This window comes from Prionailurus bengalensis, chromosome C1 (assembly GCF_016509475.1).
Source record: "Prionailurus bengalensis isolate Pbe53 chromosome C1, Fcat_Pben_1.1_paternal_pri, whole genome shotgun sequence".
NCBI lineage: Eukaryota > Metazoa > Chordata > Mammalia > Carnivora > Felidae > Prionailurus > Prionailurus bengalensis.
The window spans coordinates 176,849,458-176,872,367 of NC_057345.1; the positions used below are offsets into that span (position 1 = coordinate 176,849,458).

General features: G+C 35.0%; 1 protein-coding gene across 4 annotated transcripts in view; it reads left to right on the forward strand.

Annotated features, from left to right (window-relative positions):
- Positions 1-371: 371 nt before the first annotated feature.
- The window catches only part of COL3A1 (collagen type III alpha 1 chain), a 54,591-nt gene continuing 32,052 nt past the window's right edge, over positions 372-22,910 (forward strand). For 2 of the 4 annotated variants that reach the window (XM_043577274.1, XM_043577276.1), the window contains exons 1-21: positions 493-761; positions 11,039-11,241; positions 11,503-11,553; positions 11,931-12,044; positions 13,360-13,440; positions 15,455-15,508; positions 16,147-16,200; positions 16,994-17,047; positions 17,697-17,750; positions 17,918-17,971; positions 18,665-18,718; positions 19,135-19,179; positions 19,318-19,371; positions 19,836-19,880; positions 20,446-20,499; positions 20,901-20,999; positions 21,544-21,588; positions 21,744-21,842; positions 22,038-22,091; positions 22,181-22,288; positions 22,502-22,555. In XM_043577274.1, coding sequence (XP_043433209.1) covers positions 680-761; positions 11,039-11,241; positions 11,503-11,553; positions 11,931-12,044; positions 13,360-13,440; positions 15,455-15,508; positions 16,147-16,200; positions 16,994-17,047; positions 17,697-17,750; positions 17,918-17,971; positions 18,665-18,718; positions 19,135-19,179; positions 19,318-19,371; positions 19,836-19,880; positions 20,446-20,499; positions 20,901-20,999; positions 21,544-21,588; positions 21,744-21,842; positions 22,038-22,091; positions 22,181-22,288; positions 22,502-22,555 — 1,512 coding nt within the window. In that variant the 5' untranslated portion in view covers positions 493-679. Of the gene's footprint in view, positions 762-11,038; positions 11,242-11,502; positions 11,554-11,930; positions 12,045-13,359; positions 13,441-15,454; positions 15,509-16,146; positions 16,201-16,993; positions 17,048-17,696; positions 17,751-17,917; positions 17,972-18,664; positions 18,719-19,134; positions 19,180-19,317; positions 19,372-19,835; positions 19,881-20,445; positions 20,500-20,900; positions 21,000-21,543; positions 21,589-21,743; positions 21,843-22,037; positions 22,092-22,180; positions 22,289-22,501; positions 22,556-22,910 lie in introns of all 4 variants that reach the window. The other 2 variants (XM_043577272.1, XM_043577275.1) reach the window with 2 other exon arrangements.

Sequence of the window (22,910 nt, forward strand, 5' to 3'; positions counted from 1 at the left end):
GTCTTTTGACATTCGCCTGAAACTGAACTTCTAGGACCCAGAGTGGGTGGATGAGAAGGGACAAACAGAGGCTTTTCTTCCAGTTAATCTCTTACAGTTCCCTATTTAAATTGAATGAGGGTGGATTCTGGCAAAATCCCAGTATAAAAAACTTCTAGGAAGATAAGATTTGCAAATTAGCCATGCCCAAGAAAAGGGCATCAAGCAATTTCTCAAAATCAACCAGTTGTTAATGTTGTCAGGGGAAATGAAAAATATATACATTTAATTCTTTCATCAAAACACAGGGCAGAGCATGTGGACATACATTCTTAAGTTATACAAACATATATGTATATGAATAAAATATGTAGCAAACTTGTACACAAACTGATGCACACAAACTCCAGATGTATTCTTTTTCTTACTTTGTGGGTTGTGTCTTCTATAAGGGGAAAAAGACATATTAATCACTTCTTTTACTGCTAAGGGGATGGGTGCTGCTCTCATATTTCAGAAAGGGGCTGGAAAGTGAGGGAAGCCAAACTTTTTCCTATTTAAGGCCAAAGCAAAGGAATCTCAGTGGCTGAGTTTTATGACGGGCCCGGTGCTGAAGGGCAGGGAACATCTGATGGTGCTACTTTGAACTGCTTTTCTTTTCTCCTTTTTGCACAAAGAGTCTCATGTCTGATATTTAGACATGACGAGCTTTGTGCAAAAGGGGACCTGGTTACTTCTTGCTCTGCTTCATCCCACTGTTATTTTGGCACAACAACAGGAAGGTGAGTAGGTACTGCTTTCAAGAAACTTCATGCGGTTTTTGTCTTTACTTCTCCGTACAAACAGGTATAAAGGGGAAATTAATCTCCGAGAAGTTAATTGCCTCTGTAAGCTCCTAATTGGAGAATGTAGAACGGACTGTGATGGTGCTTTTTTAGACTTGCTTAGAAAGAATGTTGTCATTTTTGTATTTAAAAGTTTTCTGGTTGTCTAAGATAAAGATGTTCTGGTACTAACTCATTTTCATGTCAGCGGCACTGGAAACTTTTTAAATGGCTTTTAAAAAAGTGCCCCTCCTGGATTGTTAACATCTTGGAATGCTTCCTTAGGCAGTCTGGAAGTTATTGGTCTCTTGTAACACTTTTACACTCTTTTGTATGCTGGATTCTTTGTAAGGATAGAATACTGAGCATTGTTTTCTAAATAAGATAATGCATTTTAAGGACAGCATGCATTCAGAATAATTTAAAGGAAAATAGGCACTATTAAAGTTATTGAATATATTTCTGTAAAATGGCAACAAGTGAGTATCTTCAGTGTTCTTTAAATGGACTCAAACGGCTAAAAATGTTTCATCATTCCTAGATTTATTCTGTTTCAAGCACTTACACGGTCGATTAATACATGTTTTCTAATAATTTATTGCTAAGGGTCTGGTGTTTTCCACACGTCCTACATTTTAACTGCATTTGCATTAATGAAGAGAATATTTAAAAAAATGTTTTCAACAGGAATGTTTGACTTTTCTGCAAACAAGGTAAAAAGATACTGGTACTGTTTGACTGCAAAAAGTTGATTTGTTTTATTTTCTAACAATTGCAAACAATGGTTTTTCTGCTCTAATTCCCCCCAAATCACATTTGTTTTCATTATTTGATTGTGTGAAAATATTGCTTTCAATTCACGTTTCTCATAGTCATGAAAATACTGGACGCATTGGGATACAAACTTCCACAGAAATAAATATTTAAATGCTAAATTTAAAGATGTTAGAAGAAATTATTACACATCAATTTCTGTTTGCACGTAATCAAAAGGATTAGTATTTCAATCTAGTTTTTGCAAACATGTGTCTGAAAATAGTTTTTGTGTTTAATTTCAAATCTTTGATGTCCGTGAAAGTCATATATAAGTGGGGGAGGGGGCTGGGGGAGGGGGGGGGGAGACACCCAATGACATCTCTTCAGTTACAATCAGCCTGTGGCCACAAAAGAAAAGAAACATCCATATTGCTTGTTCCTCTCATTTCCTCTCCCCCTTATTCCTCTTTTCCCTTTCTGTCCCCTCCTTCTTCATCTCTCCACCCCTTTGGCTCTTTTGCACCTCCTCCCCCTTTTCATTCCTTCACTAGTCACCCCTCTTTCCTAGGCAAGCCCATGTTTCCTCATCTCTCCTCCCTCTCTTCCTCTAGCACTTCCTCCCTGGTCCCCATGTGTCCTCCCTGTGCCTCCATCTCTCCTGTTTCTTCTTTCCTCTTGCCCCCTCCCACTGTCTTTCCCAGGACTCTAAGTCCTCCTTCCTTCCTCATTCTTCTCTCCTCCTCCTTCCCACTTTGTCCCTCCCAGAACCTGCTTCAGCTCCTAGTCCTTGGTGAGGGTACCAAAATGCCTACTGCCACATCCCTAGCCCAATAAAGACATTTATCTCTTTTAAAGCTCTTAAGTTCTCCTGATTTGGTGGGGGGAGGTAGGTAAAAATCACAGAGTTGCCATTTATTGGAAAGACTAACAAACCTTTGGTGTTTAGTTCAAAAGACTGACAAAATATTTGCAGTTGCCCGGTAGTGACAATCTTATATCAGCACTATGGCTGTTTTTCTTCTCCATCCAACTTTAGAGGGAAAATAAGTGTTTAATACCTTTGTTATCTCTACATCACACAAGTTCTTTGCATTTTTCCTTTTCTCTTTAGCTACAGAAAACAACAAATTGTTATGAAATTTGCCATTATATTTGTGTGCTTTTAAGCTCAAAAGAAGTTGAGAGGGATTTTGGTCAGCTTACGATTTTTATTTGTCATGAAAAAAAGTTTAAGTATTTTAAGATAGTAAGTACTTTTTGCATTCCCTATAAATTTAACAAGAAAATTCTGCTGGTAGATTAGCTTTGGGGACAGTACAGACGGTGGCTGAATATACAGCAGGCTGAGAACAGAAAAATACGGTTCTGGGATATAGGTTTCTTATATCTGCTCTGAGAATTTCAGAGACAAATAGCCCAACCCGAAAGAATACTAACTTCTAGTCCACTCACACACGTTTTCTGGAGCATAAAACATGTCCCTCCCAAAGAATTTTGGTCCCTTTGCAAATTATAAAGTTCTATTTAATTCATGTATTTTATTCCACCAATGGAGAAATGTGGTCTGTTTTATATTTCCTGTAGTTTATAAACATGCCAAATTTGTAGCAAAAAGACTCGCCACCTAGTGGCTGACAGTGTTACCATTTACACAACCAATGCCAACATAAATGTTACACAGCTGGATTCCATATTTTAGAATGAGATTTAAAAATATTACATGTGCGAATTTTAAATATGAAACATTACTTTCCTAAGGAAATAGTGTATCACTGATAAAATATTGCCAAACACACATACACACAAACACATGGTAGCAATAGTCAAAGACTGGAAATGAGCTTGAATGTTATGGCCATTTTCAAAATTCCATATGTAACTATTCCACATATAACATATAACTATTTTTTTAATATTTGTCAAGTTTTTTATGTAGTCCTTATTTTACATAAGTATTTTAGTCACTTATTAGATGGATAAATTAATAGATATTATTAAGTAATATTGCTTCTTTAGGGTAAGGAGATAAACTTTATTTTAATTAAAAAGGTTCTAATGATTGAACTTATATTTTGCTACCCTGATAATTCCACTGTGATAATGAACTGTGGGACTTTAATTATTTTAGGATTACAAAATAAATGGACTTAAGAGAACCAGTTCCTCATTACAGGTTATGAGAGTCTATTTTCCATTATGCTTAAGGAGAGAATTTGGAACCCATAAAGTAGCAATCAAGTTTTCTGGTTGGTGCTGCTCCCCAAGTTAAACCTATCTAATAAATAAAATATGGCATAAAATCACAAGAAACACTTCTCCCTTTAAGAGGAGAGAAAGCATAACTGCTCATGCATTTCAGGGTCAGTAATCTCACATGAATTTAGTGCTTTAGTTGAGATTATACAACTAGGAAATGACAGGGTTAAGACTAGGATCAAAACTCTGTTAAATCTTAGGCAATTAGAGAACACAAAACATACATTAATTCTAGAGCATCTGACTTTGCTCATTCTTGTAACTTTGTCATTGAAAGGGAATACTAAAAAATTGTATATTATCCTAGAAAATATATGAGAGAATGCATTTCTAAAGGGGAAAAACAGTAGATTTTTCTCTATTTAACACTCAACGTTGAATTGGTAACCCTATTTTTAAACAAGAGAAGCAAAATCTCAGTTATGATTTAACCAGAAATTATCTTCCGTTCTGTAATAATATAAATTTTAAGTAAATAAAGTATTGATACAAAATTTTGTGTTTTTCATTCATGATACCTTGCATTTTTTACCATCCACAGAGTATTCAACATGAGATGATCTAAAGACCTATGGGTAATTAGATATTCTGATTAAATTCTGGAATTAAACAACTCAGTGTCATAAGCAGAAAGAGCAAAGCTGCTGGAACAATTCTGGGAAAGAAGGAAATACTGTGATAATGTGCCTAATTTAACTAATTTAGGTTCCTGGTTTGATGTCTTACCTACAGGCTTATATTAAAAGGTTAAGAACTGTTGGCTCCAGGAGTTTTCCAGGAGTAGAGTTGAGACAAAATAAAAGAAAAAGCCCCTGTTTTACACCTACAGAGTCACTTGCCAGACCTTGAGTAGTCATTCAGAGAAGAGTGCCATCTACTGAAACCTCATGGTTTTCATTGCCGATGACTGGTGCAGAGTTCCAAAGGTTTTGTAGCCCAGTCTTGTATTTTGTAACATCAAATGATATCACCGCCTTGAAGTCATTAAAGTGGATTGCTTAAGAGTTAAAGTTTTAAAGATGAAAGATGTTATTGCCTTTGCTGGACATGAAGAACATTTGTAAGGTTTCCAGGTCTGCAATAACCTTCTGGAAACGTCTCAGTGGACTGTTTCTTGTAAAACAGTCTTCCCTGGAAAAAAGCTCAGTCCCATTGTTTTCCACACTCAAAAAAGAAAAAAAGAAGAAGAAGAAGAAGAAGAAGGAGAGGGAGGTGTAGTGTAAAAAAAAATCCAGAGTTTTCAAAGGGGAAACTGCCTGTTTCATATCAAAATGACAACGGAAAAAATGAGATAGTTACTCTTACACAAATCATTTGTTAACTGCAGCTTGAGGAGTTACATGAACCACTAGAATGTCTGTTTGTGTCTAATGAAAACACAGCAGAAGTGGATTCCTTTCAGATTAACTAATAAAACCCTTGTATTTTCCATGGCTGAGGTCAAGAACTGCCATTTAAAATGTAAATTAATGAACAAAATGAAAAGTTCAAAGAAGAAGGCAAAAGTTAAAATGCCCAAAAGATCTAAAAATCAAAGACAAAGGATCCAGAACCTATTAAAAGTTAAATTTGCTTTAAAAACTTGCATTGAGAAATTCCTGTTTCAGTGAAATGGCATTTATTTTTCTGAAACTATGCTTTCTATCGTATTTGGTGTGGAGGATGACAAACAGGGAATGTGTTTCTCAAAATTAATTTAAATCAGAGGAACGTTCTTTGGAGCTGAAGAATATGTTCATAATGTTTAAGCTTAGAAGGGAAGCTCTAACGAAGTTAGGAGTTCATCAATATGAAACATTTAGAAAAAATAGATTTGCAGAATCATTATCTTAGTGAGACACCCTAATTATGATTTTTTTTTTTTGCACTGGATACTTAAACCTTATCTGTTTGTGGCTTTTGCTGTGAGGATAAGGCTTCTCTGTATACAGTAAAACGTATGCTGGGTTTCCCAATCACACATTAATCGTGTTGGTGGTCTGCATGTCATTAGGGTGGCCTTGGAGATATATCTCTTTTTCCTAAGGTCAGGAGAAAATAAACATCAGAATCGAACTCCAGATGCTATCTTCTTGTTTTGAGACCAGATAGAAAAATATTCTGCAGAAGAATGTTATCCCTTAAAAAAAAGAAAAACAAAAACAAAAACACTGTCTTGTTAGACTCTGCTTTTAAGCGTGCAGGGCTTAGAAACCATAATGGGATAGGGTTTGGAAGTTGCCCTTGAAATTGCAGGAAGAGTTAAGAGTATCAAATTTAGAGATAGCTTTTCCAGTTTCAACTCTTAGCTTTGCTTCTACCATGTAACCTGGGAAAATCACTCAGCTTCTCTGGGTCTCAGATCCCTTATCTGTAAAATGAAGATTATAACAGCACTCAGCCACAGGGTCTTGGGAAGATTAAGTAAAATAGATGTGTAAAGCACTCAGAACAGTGTCAGTGACATAGGCAATACTATACCCGCACTGCCTAGTATTAGTTTTACTGGTAGTGCAAAATAAAATTACTGTAAGGAATTAAAGCACTTAGTGACTTAGTGATAAGTAAAGTAAGATATAAAATCTTGGTGATGAGATGCAAAATTTGAAGATGTTTGGCAACTGTAATAAAATAAGTAGAATATATTTTCTTCAGTATTGCTATAATTTGTCACTAATCAGTTTATATTATGATGAGATTGCTGATTGTTAGATACTTTTAATTCTAATTCTCTAATTATTTTTATTTTTCACAGGACAAAGTGTTAATCACCTTAAAGGAAATTTCTAATGGGAGACATAAAAACTCATATATCTATAAAGAATAAAACAAGGAAACATCTAGAAATGATGATTCATAAAGCTTTTTGTTTTGTGGTTTTTCTGATGGGGACAAGAATAATCAGGATCCACCTTGGCCATGTAAAACAACATTTTGAAATTGAAGTTACCCACCTATATAGGTGTATAGATATTTCCTTGAAGATCTTTTTGTTAACTCATCTAACATATTTTAAAATATTTTGGTAGATGTAAGCAGCAGAAACATATTTAATAAAAATGTGTGCTTTCCAAAAAGTATCATTTAATAACAGTTGGAACATTTAATAACATATTTCAGTTGGAAACTATATAAACTTTATATATTCACACCATCTTCAACTTTCTCAAGTAACAGGGAAATAATGTTATGATAATTTGCATATCACATCTGCTAATTTTCAGATTAAAGAACACCTTTTCACAGAAAAGAATTCAGTAAGAAGAGAAGAGAAAAAAAATGAAATCTATCATTCAGGCTAAATTAACAATTTGATTGGATGCTTTGGGACATATTACTTTTACTCCAAAAGTGGAATTAAGACAAACATAGTTTACCTTATTTTTTTAGTTACAACAATAAAACTCTAGCAAATCATCATAAATTAATGTTTACAGAATGGAAACAAATATAATAAAAAGGAAAGTGTTACACATATCTAAAAATATTAGATTATGTTACTTGATTTTTTTTTCCTCTGGAGTTTTGAAACAGAGAGCTAAGCAATAAAAGAAGCTAAGAGTGGATTATGTCGTTTACTAACTTCATTTTGTTTTATAATTTTGATCCCAATAAGGAGATGGCTTAGTCTAATGCACTGCGTGTGTGGCCACAAATGAATTTATTTGAAGACTGTGCTTTGTAATAAGGAACAGAAACATCAAGTGACATGAGAGGTGGAGTTTAAAATTAATTACATATTGAAACAGGGAGACTTAGTTCAAGCAATAGCAATAAAGGAAGTAACTGGAAAATCTATTACTTGTTCAGTAGAAAAATGAGATTATTTGTCTTTGATTTACCACTTTGAATTTCTGAGTCCCATTTTCTAAATGCTGCAAGTGACAAACTAGAATATTTTATTCCTCTTGAAAACAAAACATTCTTTTTCCTGACTCTCCCATACTTTCCCCACATACAATTAAAAAAAGGTACTAACATTGAGGGTCTTGAGTCATCTGTGTAAGAGGTTTAGCTTCTGGGAGAACATATTGCCAACCATATTTTGTCATGCACGGAACAAGAAATTAAAGGAAACTGCACAAAAGTCTCCATTCTTTCAACAAAGGTGATTGAGCTAGAGCAACAGAGAAAGGTCTTTCAACCACGTTTCTATAGAAACTGACTTCAGGAGAGCCAAGTTTCTTTTAAACAGATGTGAAATAAGTTATGGCAATAAACAAATTGCATTAATTCTTATTTTTCAAACATCCCAACTTTCTTCTTTTTCCTTAGAACAATATCACTTATAAAAAAAAAAGAGATGTACAGTAAGGTAACTCAACCTTTATATTGAGACCTCTGTGTTTTAAAAAGCATAATAAGCATAGTTTCTAATAAAATTTGGAAAAAAGAGGCAAAGTAATAATTTTCATTTAGATAGCATTGGGTTTAACCTAATTCTAGCAAATTCATATATACAATTTTAAGAAGTCAATATTGTGCTTAATAGTTTACAGAGCAAAAGGAAAACACTGTATTTTTAGTGATGTGATGATACTTTCTTTCAATGAGACATAAACATGGGAGGATGAATACACAGGGAAATTTTACGTTAATTTTAGGGCAGATTAAGAACATAAGAAAAGATATTCAAAATATGAGATGCTTGACTCTCACTTTAACTGTTATCATTTGTGTTTAATAAATCATTAGTATTCAATATCTATGTTTTGTAACATAGGTCCTGTGTTACATGTAGAAAGATATTCCTGATCCAGAGACAAAGACTTGAAAGAATCATTTGAATAAATTAGTAGTATTCTTTTTTTTCTCCCCCGCAGTTTTATTGAAGTATTATTGACAAATAAAATTGTATGTATTTAAAGTGTACAACATGAAGATTTGATAAAAAATATACACTGTGAAAAATTACCACAATCGAGTTAACTGATAGTCACCCACATAGTTAGCTTTTTTGTGTGTGTTGGGTGTAAACGCTTAAAATCTACTCTCTTAGGAAATTTCGAGTATACAATACACTATTATTACCTGTAGTCAACATAGTGTTCTACACTATGTGGCATTTTCAAGAAGGCTGGGGAGCCTGAAGTCCACATTATTAAAAGGGAAATCTTGAGCTAAAACTAATCTTTTGGAATGTGACACATAATGTTAATTTAGAGAAAGTTTTAAAATGATTCATGTGAAGAATGAGAAGCCAATGCTAAAACCGAAGAATGCATTTCATGCAATTTTGCTAAACAATCTTCCATCTCATTAAAACATTCAGACTTTTTCTGAAAAATAGTGAACTTAGTCCCTAAATATAAAATGTCAGTTCCACTTAGAGAAAAATGAGTTTGATACCTCTATCCTTTAATATTATTATTGTTCACAATAATATGAAAAGGATTATGCTTTTCTGAAGCATATCTTTCATAACACCATTTAAATAGACCTACTTCATTTGCATTAGGTAAGCATTTTGGCATTCAGCTTTTATGCTCACTAAGTAGAAAAGAATGTTCCTCCAAAAGCTTAGACAATATTTCTTTCCAATATTCTCATATATCTGCTTCAAACATGGAGGAAGAACTAGAATAACTTTTTAAAATAAACAGATTCTTGCCTTCTTAAAATTGCAATTAAACAAACGTGCTTTCTTTTATTAGCTGTAGACCACGTTGGGTAATTGTAACACATTGAGAACAGACTTTTACACTTCCTAAATTGATCAAGGATATTGCGCAAGATCATGAAAGTTGTATCTGCACACAAAAATGGAAAGGAGGCATGGAGGCAATTTCAGTATTCTATAGAATCTATAGGTTCTGCGAGGACCGTTTTTTGTGCGTGAACTTTTGCTAAATCAGCTAAACCTCTGAGCCCAAAGTATTTAGCATGAACCTAAATCAATATTACTTCAGATATGAGAGGATGTAGAAATGGGAACTTATCAAGGTGATCTTCATGGCTGTATGCAATATCCAGATGGAAAAACTTCAGCAGCCCCTCAAAGGCCTCTGGGCCACAAGGCAGCAAAAAATATGGTTGTTAAACCACTTGCTTCCTCCCAAGCGGGCCTCTTTCAGCAGACATTTTAAAGCTCTTGGCTCTCAGAAAATAAAATTTCACCGTTTTACAAAAATATAAATCCTGAACAGTACATCATTTGTTGTTTGCAAAAATTTTTGCAGATGTTTAGAAACTTCTTACTTATTTACTCAAGTACTGGCAAGCTATCACAGTAATCCTCAAGAAGTGAAGTTGTATTTAACCACAATCCACAGCTAATGCTTTAAGAATTGAGAGCAGGTTTTGTTTTGGCAATCCCTGAGCTGATTCATTGTTAATGGCTGCTGAAATGTGAGTACCTTACATATAATTAGGAAATAAGTTTAAAACTTTGGTTGAAGCAAATTTTTGACCATGTTAAGCCACAAATACACATGGTCATGATTCATATGTTTCGCTATTATTCTTACTCATTCCTTGCCCATATTTATTTTTTAAAAACGCTATTTATTTTTAGTGATTTGGAAATCTCTTTACATTCATATGGGATATACGATATATTATGTCATATCATCTTGACCTACTAATGCCCAGTGGAGTGGCAGTGATAGTCAATACATACAATAAGCTTTGCTAGAGCTTTCCCAGGAATCTGGAAGAGTGTTGTGAAGCCAGGAGTATCTGTTTTCCCCTGGATTTCCTAATTAGCTTAATAAAATCCAGAAAGTTTTCAGAGTTAGTGACAAAATCATCATTATAGTTTAATACTCTTATCTACTGTTAAAGCAAAGGATAGTGATGGCTAGAAAGGCTTGTTTTCAATCACACAAGGAATAAATAAATGTTTAAGTGCTTGGTGTGATTTCCATTGGTATTAAATTCTTAACTCTAATTGAAATTGAAACACTTATTGGCCTTAAGGAGAATTTACTATGATGTACCATTTTGAGATTAATAAGCAGATTTGGTATTTTAAGCAATCTCTTACCAGTTAGCAAATTATGTAGAGAGAATGTGATGCTCTTGGTAATTTAATGTGTGGATTTTCGTGTTTTTTTGTTTTTTTGTGTGTGTTTTTGTTTTGCAAAGGCATGCTTATAAGAACATACAAGTTAGTTTACTAAAAGGAAGAAATCCTTTGTTTCAAACTCTCTCCACTTTGGTTATTGGAAAATCATGATAGTGTAACAAAAATCATATTTCAGCAAAACATAAGATAACAACACACCATCTAACTTATTTTCCAGCTGTTGATGGAGGATGCTCCCATCTTGGTCAGTCCTATGCGGATAGAGATGTCTGGAAGCCAGAACCTTGCCAAATATGCGTCTGTGACTCAGGATCTGTTCTCTGCGATGACATAATATGTGACGAACAAGAATTAGACTGTCCCAACCCAGAGATCCCTTTTGGAGAATGTTGTGCAGTTTGCCCACAGCCTCCAACAGCTGTGAGTTTACCAAAAATCTGTACATCTTCAAGATTCGTGTTTTAATATATGAATAGTTCTTATATCATAGGAGCCTGAAAAGAAAAGAAAGTAATGTCTGCCAAACAATCATGTTGGTATTACAAGTAAAAGGTGAACATTCTGGCTTAAAACTAGGGATTGGATGTGATTGGGATAAGAAATTAATATGCAAATTGGGGCACACTTCGTGGCAAAGATGTTCTTATGTCTTATTTAATATATATCTTTTCCATTTATTAGCCTCCTCGCCCTCCTAATGGTCATGGACCTCAAGGCCCTAAGGGAGATCCAGTAAGTAAACATTCTTCAGGGGATTGAAATGAGTTCCTTAAGTAGTTTGCTTTTTTTCTTCTTCTTCTTCTAACAGCCTTTTCATATTTGAGCTTTCATCATTCAGATATTTCCTTTACTACCATATATTTAAATGACACAAAAGAAGGCAAACAGAGAATCCATAATTGTACATGTGAATATTTAAGTTTCCCAAACTTTAATAATGTCTTCATCCCCAATATCAGTTTAGATAAAAGTGTATGAATTCGCAAGAAAATATGTATCACGTATATTGATTCCTCATCTTATAAAGTAGAGAGGCTACAATTCGATAATGATTCTGAATCACTAGAATTTTGCACTGTTTTATGAGTTTTTGTCTCTGATTCTTTTAGGGCCCTCCTGGTATTCCTGGGAGAAATGGTGATCCTGGTATTCCAGGACAGCCAGGTTCCCCTGGTTCTCCTGGCCCCCCTGGAATCTGTGAATCATGCCCTACTGGTCCTCAGGTAATAAATTCCAGGACAAAAAGATCCTCCCCTCTTTCCCCCTTTAAAACTACCTACTTCATTTTCTTTTCTTTAGCCTATGTTACATCTCACTTTTGTGGATTCCTTATATCTATTCTCTGACTTTATGTATTTAACAAATCCTTATTTACTGTTTATGAGTGAGGAGCAGTATTTTAAGTGCTTCATAGATTTTACTTTTCCTCATAATGTCAATGCTGCTGCTATTATCTTTGCAAAATTTCCCAACTTCTCAGCAGGCATATAATATATCACTATGGTTGTGAAATGAGCCATTAACTCCCAAAATAATTAACCTAGAGTATTTAGGAATTGCTGCAACTGTGCCTTATTCTATTCATAACCTCAATGGTGAAGCCTCTGAAAGTTTGGACAAAAAGCAGTTGAAGAGCTGCAAACACTCCTTGTTGACTTCAACAGGATTATTCAAGCTTATGCAGCTACTCTTGCCAAGGCTTCAGAGCACATCCTGCTCCTCCTGAAAAACATGGCAACCAACTACCTCTGCATTTAAAGCATCTAACCAAAACAAATAAATAAGACAAGATTTCTGCTACATGGGGTTAGGAGAAATAAGAAACCACATATGCACAAATCACTCTGAGTGCAAAAAAAAAAATGCTGTACAAAAGTCAATTCAAAAGAAAGCAAAGCATACCATCTAACTTATTCTTATCCTGGTACCAAACATAACCCATTTGTAGGCCTGGGATTCAAAACAAAATAATCTGCAAAGAAATCCAATAAGCACATGAGCTTTTCTATTATTCTTGTGCCTATTTTCTATGGGGATGTTTACTTGGGGAGTAAATTTGTTAGGCATACTAACCAGAAGCCAGGCAACACAAATTTTACTTGCATCATTAAATGTTGGTAAAGTAATTTGACTTCTCCATTTTTTCTGCTCAAAATGAGAAGATCAGACTATATGATCTCAAGACTCTTTCAGCTTTCAAATAGTCTGTGATCCTATGTTTCTAATGCTGCAGATATCACTTAGAAATAATAATTTGAGTAAGACCATATAGAAACAAGTTATTTGGAATTAACATTGCATAGAGTTAGTTGAAAGATTTGTGCATTACATAAGCAAGTATTTCTGTAGGGTATCTACTATCTGAAGCTACAGACAGACAGGATAAGCAAGATAATTAAATAATGCATACCACATCCTCTGGCATGCAGAAACTTTTTATCAGTGAATAATAGATGTTACATGCACCTCTTCTAAATGCTTTTGGAAACAACTATAATCTATATGTCAAAATGATCATATCTGTTCTCTTTGCTGCAGAACTATTCTCCCCAGTTTGAATCATACGATGTCAAGTCTGGAGTAGTAGGACCAGGAATTGCAGGCTACCCCGGGCCACCTGTATGTACAAATGTTTCTCAGCATTTTAGAGCATTATTTCGCTTCCAGTTTGTTAATTCTTGAATGGTTGTTTTTCCAGTAATACATTATTATTGCATACTTGTACAAAATAGCTCATTTTCCAATAAGGCTGGGAATGCACATGGTAGGATTATCACAATCCTTCCATCCTCGCTCTTTTTTCCTCACTCCCTTTCATCCCGTGCCTGTTTTGCCACCCTTCCTTCTTTACACAAGCACTCCTACCAGGGGCCCACCTGCCTTCACGATTAGGTCTCAGACTCATGTATTTCCTCATTTTAACCCAGTTTTGTTATTTTTCCCTTTCATTTTCCCTTTTTCTCCCTAAATTGTTCAGAATCTTCTTTTCATGAGCTTTCATCAGTTAAATGCTCCCTTCTAGATGACAATCCGAGTGATGAATTGCCCAAGATTACAATCTGCCTCACCTCAAACCCTAAAATCTAATACAAATATTTCCAGAATGTATTGAGCCTTTAAGTTCTTCTATTACAAATGGTAGCTATTCACATTGAACCCAAATGGTTTCCCTGAATGTAAATGACCTAGAGTTTTAACAGAAGAAAATAGAAAAAAATCACTGAAACCTGGGCACCTTGACATGATGCATAGTGTCCCGGGTAAATGACCCTTATAGTAGAACAGGCTGTCAGGAAAAGCAACGTGGGGAAGATTATGGTTTTACTGCCAGTAACAGGTATGTAAGTGTAAATGAAACATGGCACTGGATTTTCAGGGATTATGGAAGATTGCCCACCGGATCATTAGACACCACGTTTGTGACTTCCAAAACTACAGAAGACAAAATTTTAACTAATAGATCCAAATGACCGGTTTGGAAAGACCCTTAAATTTGATATAAGTTATAAAAAGAGAATTTTACAAATCTCTGGAGTTTTGAGGAATGTGAATTTTGTTTTTGGTTTTCAAAGCCAGAAGGAGACCTATTTTTTTTTAAGTTTATTTACTTATTTATTATTGAGAGAGGGAGAGAGAGAGAGAGAGAGAACACAAGAGGGGCAGAAAGAGAAAGGGGGAGACACAGAATCCCAAGTAGGCTCCAGGCTCTGAGCTGACAGCAGAGAGCCCAATGCAGGGTTTGAACTCACAAATCTTGAGATCATGACCTGAGCTGAAGTTGGATTCTTAACCAACTGAGCCGCCCAGATGCCCCAAGATGGAGAACTATATTAACAATATAAATACCTGGTCTTTCTCAGCTACATTGAAATTATGAATTCATTTTTCAATCCTATATACAGTTTTTACTAAAAAACAAAAACTAAAAAGAGAACACTACTTATTAACATTCCAGAAAAGCGGTTACAAGAGAAAGTTTAATTATAGCCTGTAGTTTTATATCTTTAGTGTCAGTATTTAGATACAGCATGCTACAAAACTGAAGGTTTTCTAGTGTAAACTATATTTCTGAGAAATGATACATCGATTGGTTATAATTGTAATGTGTCATTGTCCCATGTATGATGATTCTCAAATACACATTTAGACCTTCATATCAATATAATTCAGTGACGTAGTTAAGAACTTCTGGGTTGATTTACATCATTAGTTTTAGAAACTTGGATTTACAGTATGCAGATAAATATTTTTCCACAGGGAGTTGGGCTGGCAGGCAAAAAAAAAATGCTTCTTTCACCAGTACCAGTTTAATCTTAATATTGCAGGGACTCTCTTAGCATTTTACATGGATTTTTCCAGATTTTGAATCCCCTTTTGGAGGGATTAGCAATAATTTTGGCAATGATTTTTATTGATTCTGTGGAAATTCCATTTAGAGTGATGTTTCTAGTGATATCTTTACTGTAAACCTAATAAAATTAATCATATCCTTGAATAGTTACCATATAACAAGGTATGCTATTCTCATTGTTTTAAATGTATCATTTCTAAACAGAGGCATCTCTTTAATGCCTGAATAAAGTGTATTTCAGATGCATTTATTTTGTATTTATCCCTCAAATTTACATTCCAGGGTCCCCCTGGCCCTCCTGGTCCTCCTGGGACATCTGGTCATCCTGGCTCTCCAGTAAGTATAGCCATTAGTGGTGCTTTCTATTTTCAAGCATATTATACAAATCAAGGTAACACGGATCTTGCTGTAATTTCACCATTCCAGCATGCATAGTCACAATTAAGTACAGATATCACATCCAAAAGACTATCATTTCTTCAAAGATGTTGGAATTTCATATTTAATTCCGTTCTACCAATACCTACGAGCAATTAAAACCTTTGTAAAATTAAGCCATAGGCTTTTCAAAGCCAGAAAGAGAATTATATGTTTTTTTTAAGTTTATTTATTTATTTATTTATTTATTTTTGAGAGAGAGAGAGAGAGATTGAGAGAGAGAGAAAGCGCACAAGTGGGAAAGGGACAGAGAGAGAGAGAGAGAGGGAAACACAGAATCCAAAGTCATAGGCTTAATGTGCATGTGTTATGGCTCCAAGTTCAAAACAATTCAATTTCAATGGAATGGAGTGGATAGAATGGAATAAATATGCTTTATTCTAATCTGAAAAATTTTGGTTTCAGTATTTATAAAATGGAATAAAATTCACTGAATGCCTACACGAATTCTGATTTCACACTGTCTTCAAGATATAAATGTCTGGTATGAATATTACATTACTTTTAAAATATTTACACATTATTCTACTCATTAGGGTTCTCCAGGATACCAAGGTCCCCCTGGTGAACCTGGGCAAGCTGGTCCTGCAGTAAGTAACAATTATATCTACATTTAAGAAATTGACAATTCTACATAGAAACCAGCTTCATTTTCTGAAACATAATCACTATAATGTCCTATAATGTATAGATTGAATTTAAGCTCAAATTTTAAAATAATAACTGATATTTTCTTATGAGAGTTGAACTGGTTTCAAAGATCTTTTGGACTCATTTAATGGTTTAGATTTCTTAAGGATACTTGCTATTTATCTAAGAATTCCCTGGCTAATTAGCCACCACAATAGTTCCCCTCCTAGTGTGGATGCAAATCCTCTATCTCTTAAATATAGATTTAATTTTTCTGTAGCCACTCAGTTCACCTTAATATCTACTCAGATATGTCAGAAGACATATAATTTTTAAAAGAAATTTTTAAAAGAAATAAGCACAATCTAATAGAGCCCTGTGAAAAAACATGCTGTGTAAACAAGCAAGTGAGGTGAAGTTAGTTTAATACTTCAAAATATTTGGAAATACCTAGATATCAAAAATTCAATCTCTTACAAAATGTAAAAGTGCACATTGGTGTATAAATACTTACATGTGATGTAAAATACAGGTATGTGATATTTTTAATTCCTATTAAAAGTAAGTTCATTAGAGAGTAAAAACTTGATATAATATAGGTGTAATATTAACTCAATGTGTCATTATCATAATGAAAACTGTTGAGAGAATTTCCTAAAAGGAGGTTCCTTTGAGGAAAACGCATAATATATAATCATAAATTGTAACAGAACAACCTACAGATATATTTGTATTTTATTTCCTTATTTTCAGGGCCCCCCAGGACCCTCTGGTGCTATAGGCCCATCTGGTCCTGCTGGAAAAGATGTAAGTTTTTATAGATTGAATGGGGATATGGCAAAATTCAAGGTGGCATATCGTAAGTGGCATATGGTGTGTACTAGGCTCAGAAAAACCTCACTCAAAAAATCATTGCTATCCTAGTGACATTTTAGCTCATATTAATCTTTGGACGTATAGTATTTGTATAGCTATATATACATCATATTTTGAATTCCAAACTAACAGAACCCCTACATGTGCTTCTTCACTGTCAAGAGGGCCCATCCAGTGAATATATCACTCAACTGGAGGAGAAACAAGTATCTTCTCTCTGCCTCTTGTAATGGAGAAACTGATATCAATACTTTATGAACGTGGAAACTTAAAAGCACCTTCAATATTGTGCCATTCTTCCTTTCCCATTTCATTTCCAATGGCAAATTTTTCTCAGTGGATTGAGAGAGAGTCATAATGTTTCAACGAAGAGTAATGCCTGCATTACTCACAAGTTCATATGGAGACAGGAGAAGCCCTCCCCGTTCCTTCTACCAGGAAAGCTGTCCTAACAACATATGCTTAGCTTCACTTTCATGAGTCTTTGGGGAGAAAAAAAGCTAAGCAATTGGTTTGCTACTTGGCTACAATGTGTTTACTCTTACACAAGCACCTATGTATTTTTTATTTCTCCACCTAGGGGGAATCAGGAAGACCTGGGCGACCTGGAGAGCGAGGGTTGCCCGGACCTCCAGTAAGTCTTCAGCATCTAAAGAAATAGTTGGAGTAATCACAGTGATCTTAGCTTGAAAATTATGATATAATTAAATGGCATTAAACTTAAAAATAGAAGACATCTTACTACTTCATTGTGATTCTATTTGAAAATTCCTTAATAACTTTTCTATTCCTTATTTTTAGGGTATGAAGGGTCCAGCTGGCATGCCTGGATTCCCTGGTATGAAAGGACATAGAGTAAGTAGAATTTCCAAATTGACTATAAACTGCTTCATTTCTCTGTGTTTACTTGCTTAACCAATTTTATTGGGCAATTGAATATGTGTCATATATATATATATATGTGTGTGTGTGTGTGTGTGTGTGTGTGTGTATGTTTGACGACCAGTTGATTAGATTTTGTAAGTCCATCAACTTTGTTGACCAAACCAACTAATTATTTTACAGATAGTAATGGGACCAATTTTAAATGTGTGAAAAGGCTTGGGAAATAAATATTTAATTTTCTTATCATCACTGTCAGAAAAAAATGAAAATATATTATTGAGAACTATATGTTATTCATGGACTTGGTAAATGTAATTTACACTTGAATCAAGCAACTTTATTCTATGCAAGCATTAGGTACATTCAACCAACCGACTCCCAAATCTAACAACTTAATAGAATTAAATCTATGAAGCTGATATTTGTTATAGTTAAGGCAACTTCCTAATTGAACTAAATTGTACTTGCTAATTAGTTCAGATTTTTTACTATAAAATCAATGTCAAATGTCTTCAATCAATTTAAAAGAGCTTTAAATTATTTATGTCAGTGTTGAAAATAGTGCTGAGTGGTAAAAACTAGTTATGAAAAATTCAATGGTTTTCAACCATTCTGGATAGTTAACAGATCTTAATATTTTTACTACTTTTATACATTTCCTAGGGCTTTGATGGACGAAATGGAGAAAAAGGTGAAACAGGTGCTCCTGGATTAAAGGTAAATCAAAACAAAATCACATTTTCATAAGCAAATTCATTTAAATGTTATAGCTATAATTAAGATTTAGATTTTGGGGTAAACTTTTTCGAAATTTACCTGAATTTTGTATTTTAGGAGCTGAATAACAGTGACTAGTTCAGATGGTCTGTTCAAGCTTCCATTAAAGCAGATAACTTGAACTGTCTAGATTAGAAATGAATGTGCATCTCTGAGTAACTCATTGATTACTTCTGTTTCATCCTCAAGTTTTCAAAATGCTGACTGGGATTTATGATAAATAAAATGCTAACAAAAGTTTGATACTGCTAAAACATACATCTTTTTCTTAGGTTCTGTAATATTCTTTTTAATACTTCATAAAACTATAAATTCCCTGTTCTACAAAATGGTAACATATTTTTACATATTTCTAGGGGGAAAATGGCCTGCCTGGTGAAAACGGAGCTCCTGGACCCATGGTAATTGTATTTCTCATGTAATTTTCAGTTTTATTTTCTTAACCTCCATCTAAAACTAAACTCGCCTTACTCCTTCTCCAGCTGTTCTTACACAGGTCAGGTTTAAAGTACCACCATTGTTTCTGTCTTATTCTATAGGGTCCAAGAGGAGCTCCTGGTGAAAGAGGACGGCCAGGACTTCCCGGAGCCGCAGTGAGTATAGCCACCCACATTGCACAGTTCCAGCCCAGAGTCACAGATAAGGGTCTCAGCCAAGTTTTCAGGCTGTGACAATCTTCAGGAAAATCTTTTCTATAAAATAGCACTTAAAGACGCCTCCGTAAAATTTTAGTCTTAATGGTAGGGAAACAAACAAAGGTTTTATAGTTATTCTCTCTTTTGAAAAAAAAAATTTAAGGGTTATCTTTGCATATGTTGTTAGAACCATTAATTCACATTCAGTTCTGTTAAATGCAGAATCCAGTTCTTCCACATCAGATCATCTCTGTAGGCATCAGAATTTTAAAAATTTGACTCTAAACATATATAATTGGTAAGCAGATTTGAATACACTGGAGGAAAAGTCAACACAATGGAGTCAGCATTTTAGTCAGAACATTATCTGTGACTAGCTTTTCAGAATTAAGAAGATATTTGAGACAAACTTCTCTTTTTAGGGGGCTCGAGGTAATGATGGTGCTCGCGGAAGTGATGGACAACCAGTAAGTAACTTTTGATCTAACCCTGAGTTGCCTCAGGGTAATGACAGATTACATGGTATGGAATGTTGGAATAATATGAACCGTAGACTCAAAGCTCAACACTGTTTATAAACATTTCACTCAAACTGACACTAACTCCATAAACAAAATCTAGACACAATGTAAAGAGACTGAACCCATAAATAGAATTCTGATACTTTCTATTATACTTGGCCAATTACTAACATCTGTATAGTGCATACACAGTTAATAGCCAGTACTGGACATGACAATTAAAAGGGCCCTGCAGAACAGATAATAGTGTTACCTCTATTTTATAAACAAGAGGACGAGAGCCGAGGGCTAAGAAAATTGCACAAAGTCACAGAATTTGTGGCAGAAAGATTTTACTCTCTAGTTTACCACATTGTTTCTCCACATCATATTCATCCAAGAGTGACAAATACTATTTTGTCTGCATAATTGTCTTCTGTACTGTGTATGTGCTAACTTATTACTTACTAGTTGGTATAGTGTTAGATTTTGTTTACTCAAGAGCTCTTGAAATTGTATTTAATTTTTTCAGGGTCCCCCTGGTCCCCCTGGAACTGCAGGATTCCCTGGTTCCCCTGGTGCTAAGGTAAACATGTATTTCTATAATAGAATATAAAATAGATCTTGGAGAGGACAACAGAAAATCATTGGATTGCTTCTTGAAAATAATATTTTCTTTGTTACCCATCAAGTAGATATATTTTTACCAATTCAGCTTTTTAAAGCCTTATGTTTTTATTCCAAAAAGGGTTATCCCTGGCATTCAACTATTCTGATATTTCTTTTCTCTTTCCCCAGCCTCTTTCTAGAAAGCAGATAACATAGTCACACACATAGTTACCATTTTTCTCCGCCTTTGTGATTCAGGATTCTTTGCTTGTGATAAAGTGTATTGTCCTGCTACCCCAGCCTTTGGGAGATGGGTTTGAACTAGCTTAGTGATTAGAAATGGCAAGAGAAAATGACTACTCGGGGTTTATCCCCTAGGGTGAAATTGGACCTGCAGGATCTCCTGGTTCAAGTGGCTCCCCTGGACAAAGAGGAGAACCAGGACCTCAGGGACACGCTGGTGCTCCAGGTCCTCCTGTAAGTAACAAATACAGCCATTGCGAAGAGTTGCTACACTCATTTCATGGAACCATATGTTTTAATGTTGCTATCAATTAAAATATTTTTTTGAGAAAAAAATGTTGCTTGGTCCTCTGAAATGACTTTACTGTGATAAATACTGATTGGATCAGTGCTAAAAAACCATGTCTTCTGAGGTTTAAGCTCTTCTAGAATTTATGAATTATCTGTTTATACGACTAAGTGAAGTTGAGGATGTCGAGTTATCAGATACTTCAAAGAATGTGCCCCAACTAATCACCAATTACAGAACTGCAGAGAAGAAACAGCATTAAAAACCGCTTCTATGTATTATTTAATAATTTAGACCATATACATATGATCTTTAATTTATTCAGATTATGATAATTCTTTTGCCTACATTTTATGTGTTGTGCTGTAGTTGGAAGAATCACGAGGAATCACCGAGTCTCTATAAAGCACAACACCCACCAATATATTTACTTTACAAATGTATATTCACTATTTGCATTATTTTTAATATGCTATTTTTCCCCTCTAGGGCCCTCCTGGGACCAATGGTAGTCCCGGTGGTAAAGGCGAAATGGTAAGGTGCCCTCACCCCTCACTCTCCTTTCGTCCGCACACATTATTGGCCTCCCTTTGCATTTTGCATGAGAAGACATTTGCGATGTTTAAGTTAGCTATTCAGAAAAGAAAGTTCAAGTTTGACTAATATTAGTGTCCCTCGGCTATTTTTAGGGTCCTGCTGGCATCCCTGGGGCTCCTGGACTGATAGGACCCCGGGGTCCTCCTGGACCATCTGGAACCAATGGTGCTCCTGGACAGCGAGGGGCTGCGGTAAGTTGCCTATTTTTCCTTCATTGCCTGACAGGTTTAACTCCCCCAACAAAAATACAAACAGCAGACTTTTTGTACTTGTTCAGCTGAATTTATGTTGGTTTCACGCCGCTTTTATAATTGGATCAGCCGTTGCTGCTGCTGACTTGGTTAGTCTACTCTCCCTGTTTTTACACCAAGATTTTGTTTCACTAGGGTGAACCTGGTAAAAACGGTGCCAAAGGAGAGCCAGGGCCACGTGGTGAACGTGTAAGTATTTCCCCAACGGAACTGGTTATTTCTTACTTCGGATGAAAATTGAGCAACCAAATTATCCCTTTGGTGATATCCCTTCATAGGGTGAAGCTGGTTCTCCAGGTATCCCAGGGCCTAAAGGTGAAGACGGCAAAGATGGTTCGCCTGGAGAACCTGGTGCAAATGGACTTCCGGGAGCAGCAGGAGAAAGGGTATGTTTCCCAGGAACATCTAAAAGGAGAACAACATCAGTATCATCCACATAGAATTTCACCTTCATGGTGAGACAACCGTGATTTTTCTCAGTACTCTATCTCAAATACTGGTTTTGAAGCATTGTGTGATATGGGAAGATATCGCTACTCAAAAACTGTGAAAAATGTTTAATGCTTTGGGCTGAAACATTTGCCTGTCACTATTTCCAGGGTGTTCCTGGGTTCCGAGGACCTGCTGGAGCGAACGGCCTTCCAGGAGAAAAGGTAGATAATTTATTTTCTATTTTGTAAGTGCTGCTACTACAAATAGTTATATTCTTCCGTACAGTTCCCCATTAACTGAAACCTAAATATCTGAAAGAAATATATTAGAGTTTAAAAATAATAAAAATTCCCAATATAAAACAATGATTGCAGCCCGGCTCAGCCGTTCTCCTAGCTTTGTAACTAAAGCAAATCACTTAACTTCTATGAGAATTCTTGAGGTTATCTGAGAATCATTTATTTCAGTATGATTGCAAGAATAAGAGAAATTAAAATGCCTGAAAGTTCTTTGAAAACCCTAAAGTGCTATACAAATATGACTTTACAACATCAAAGATATTTGACTTTATATGCA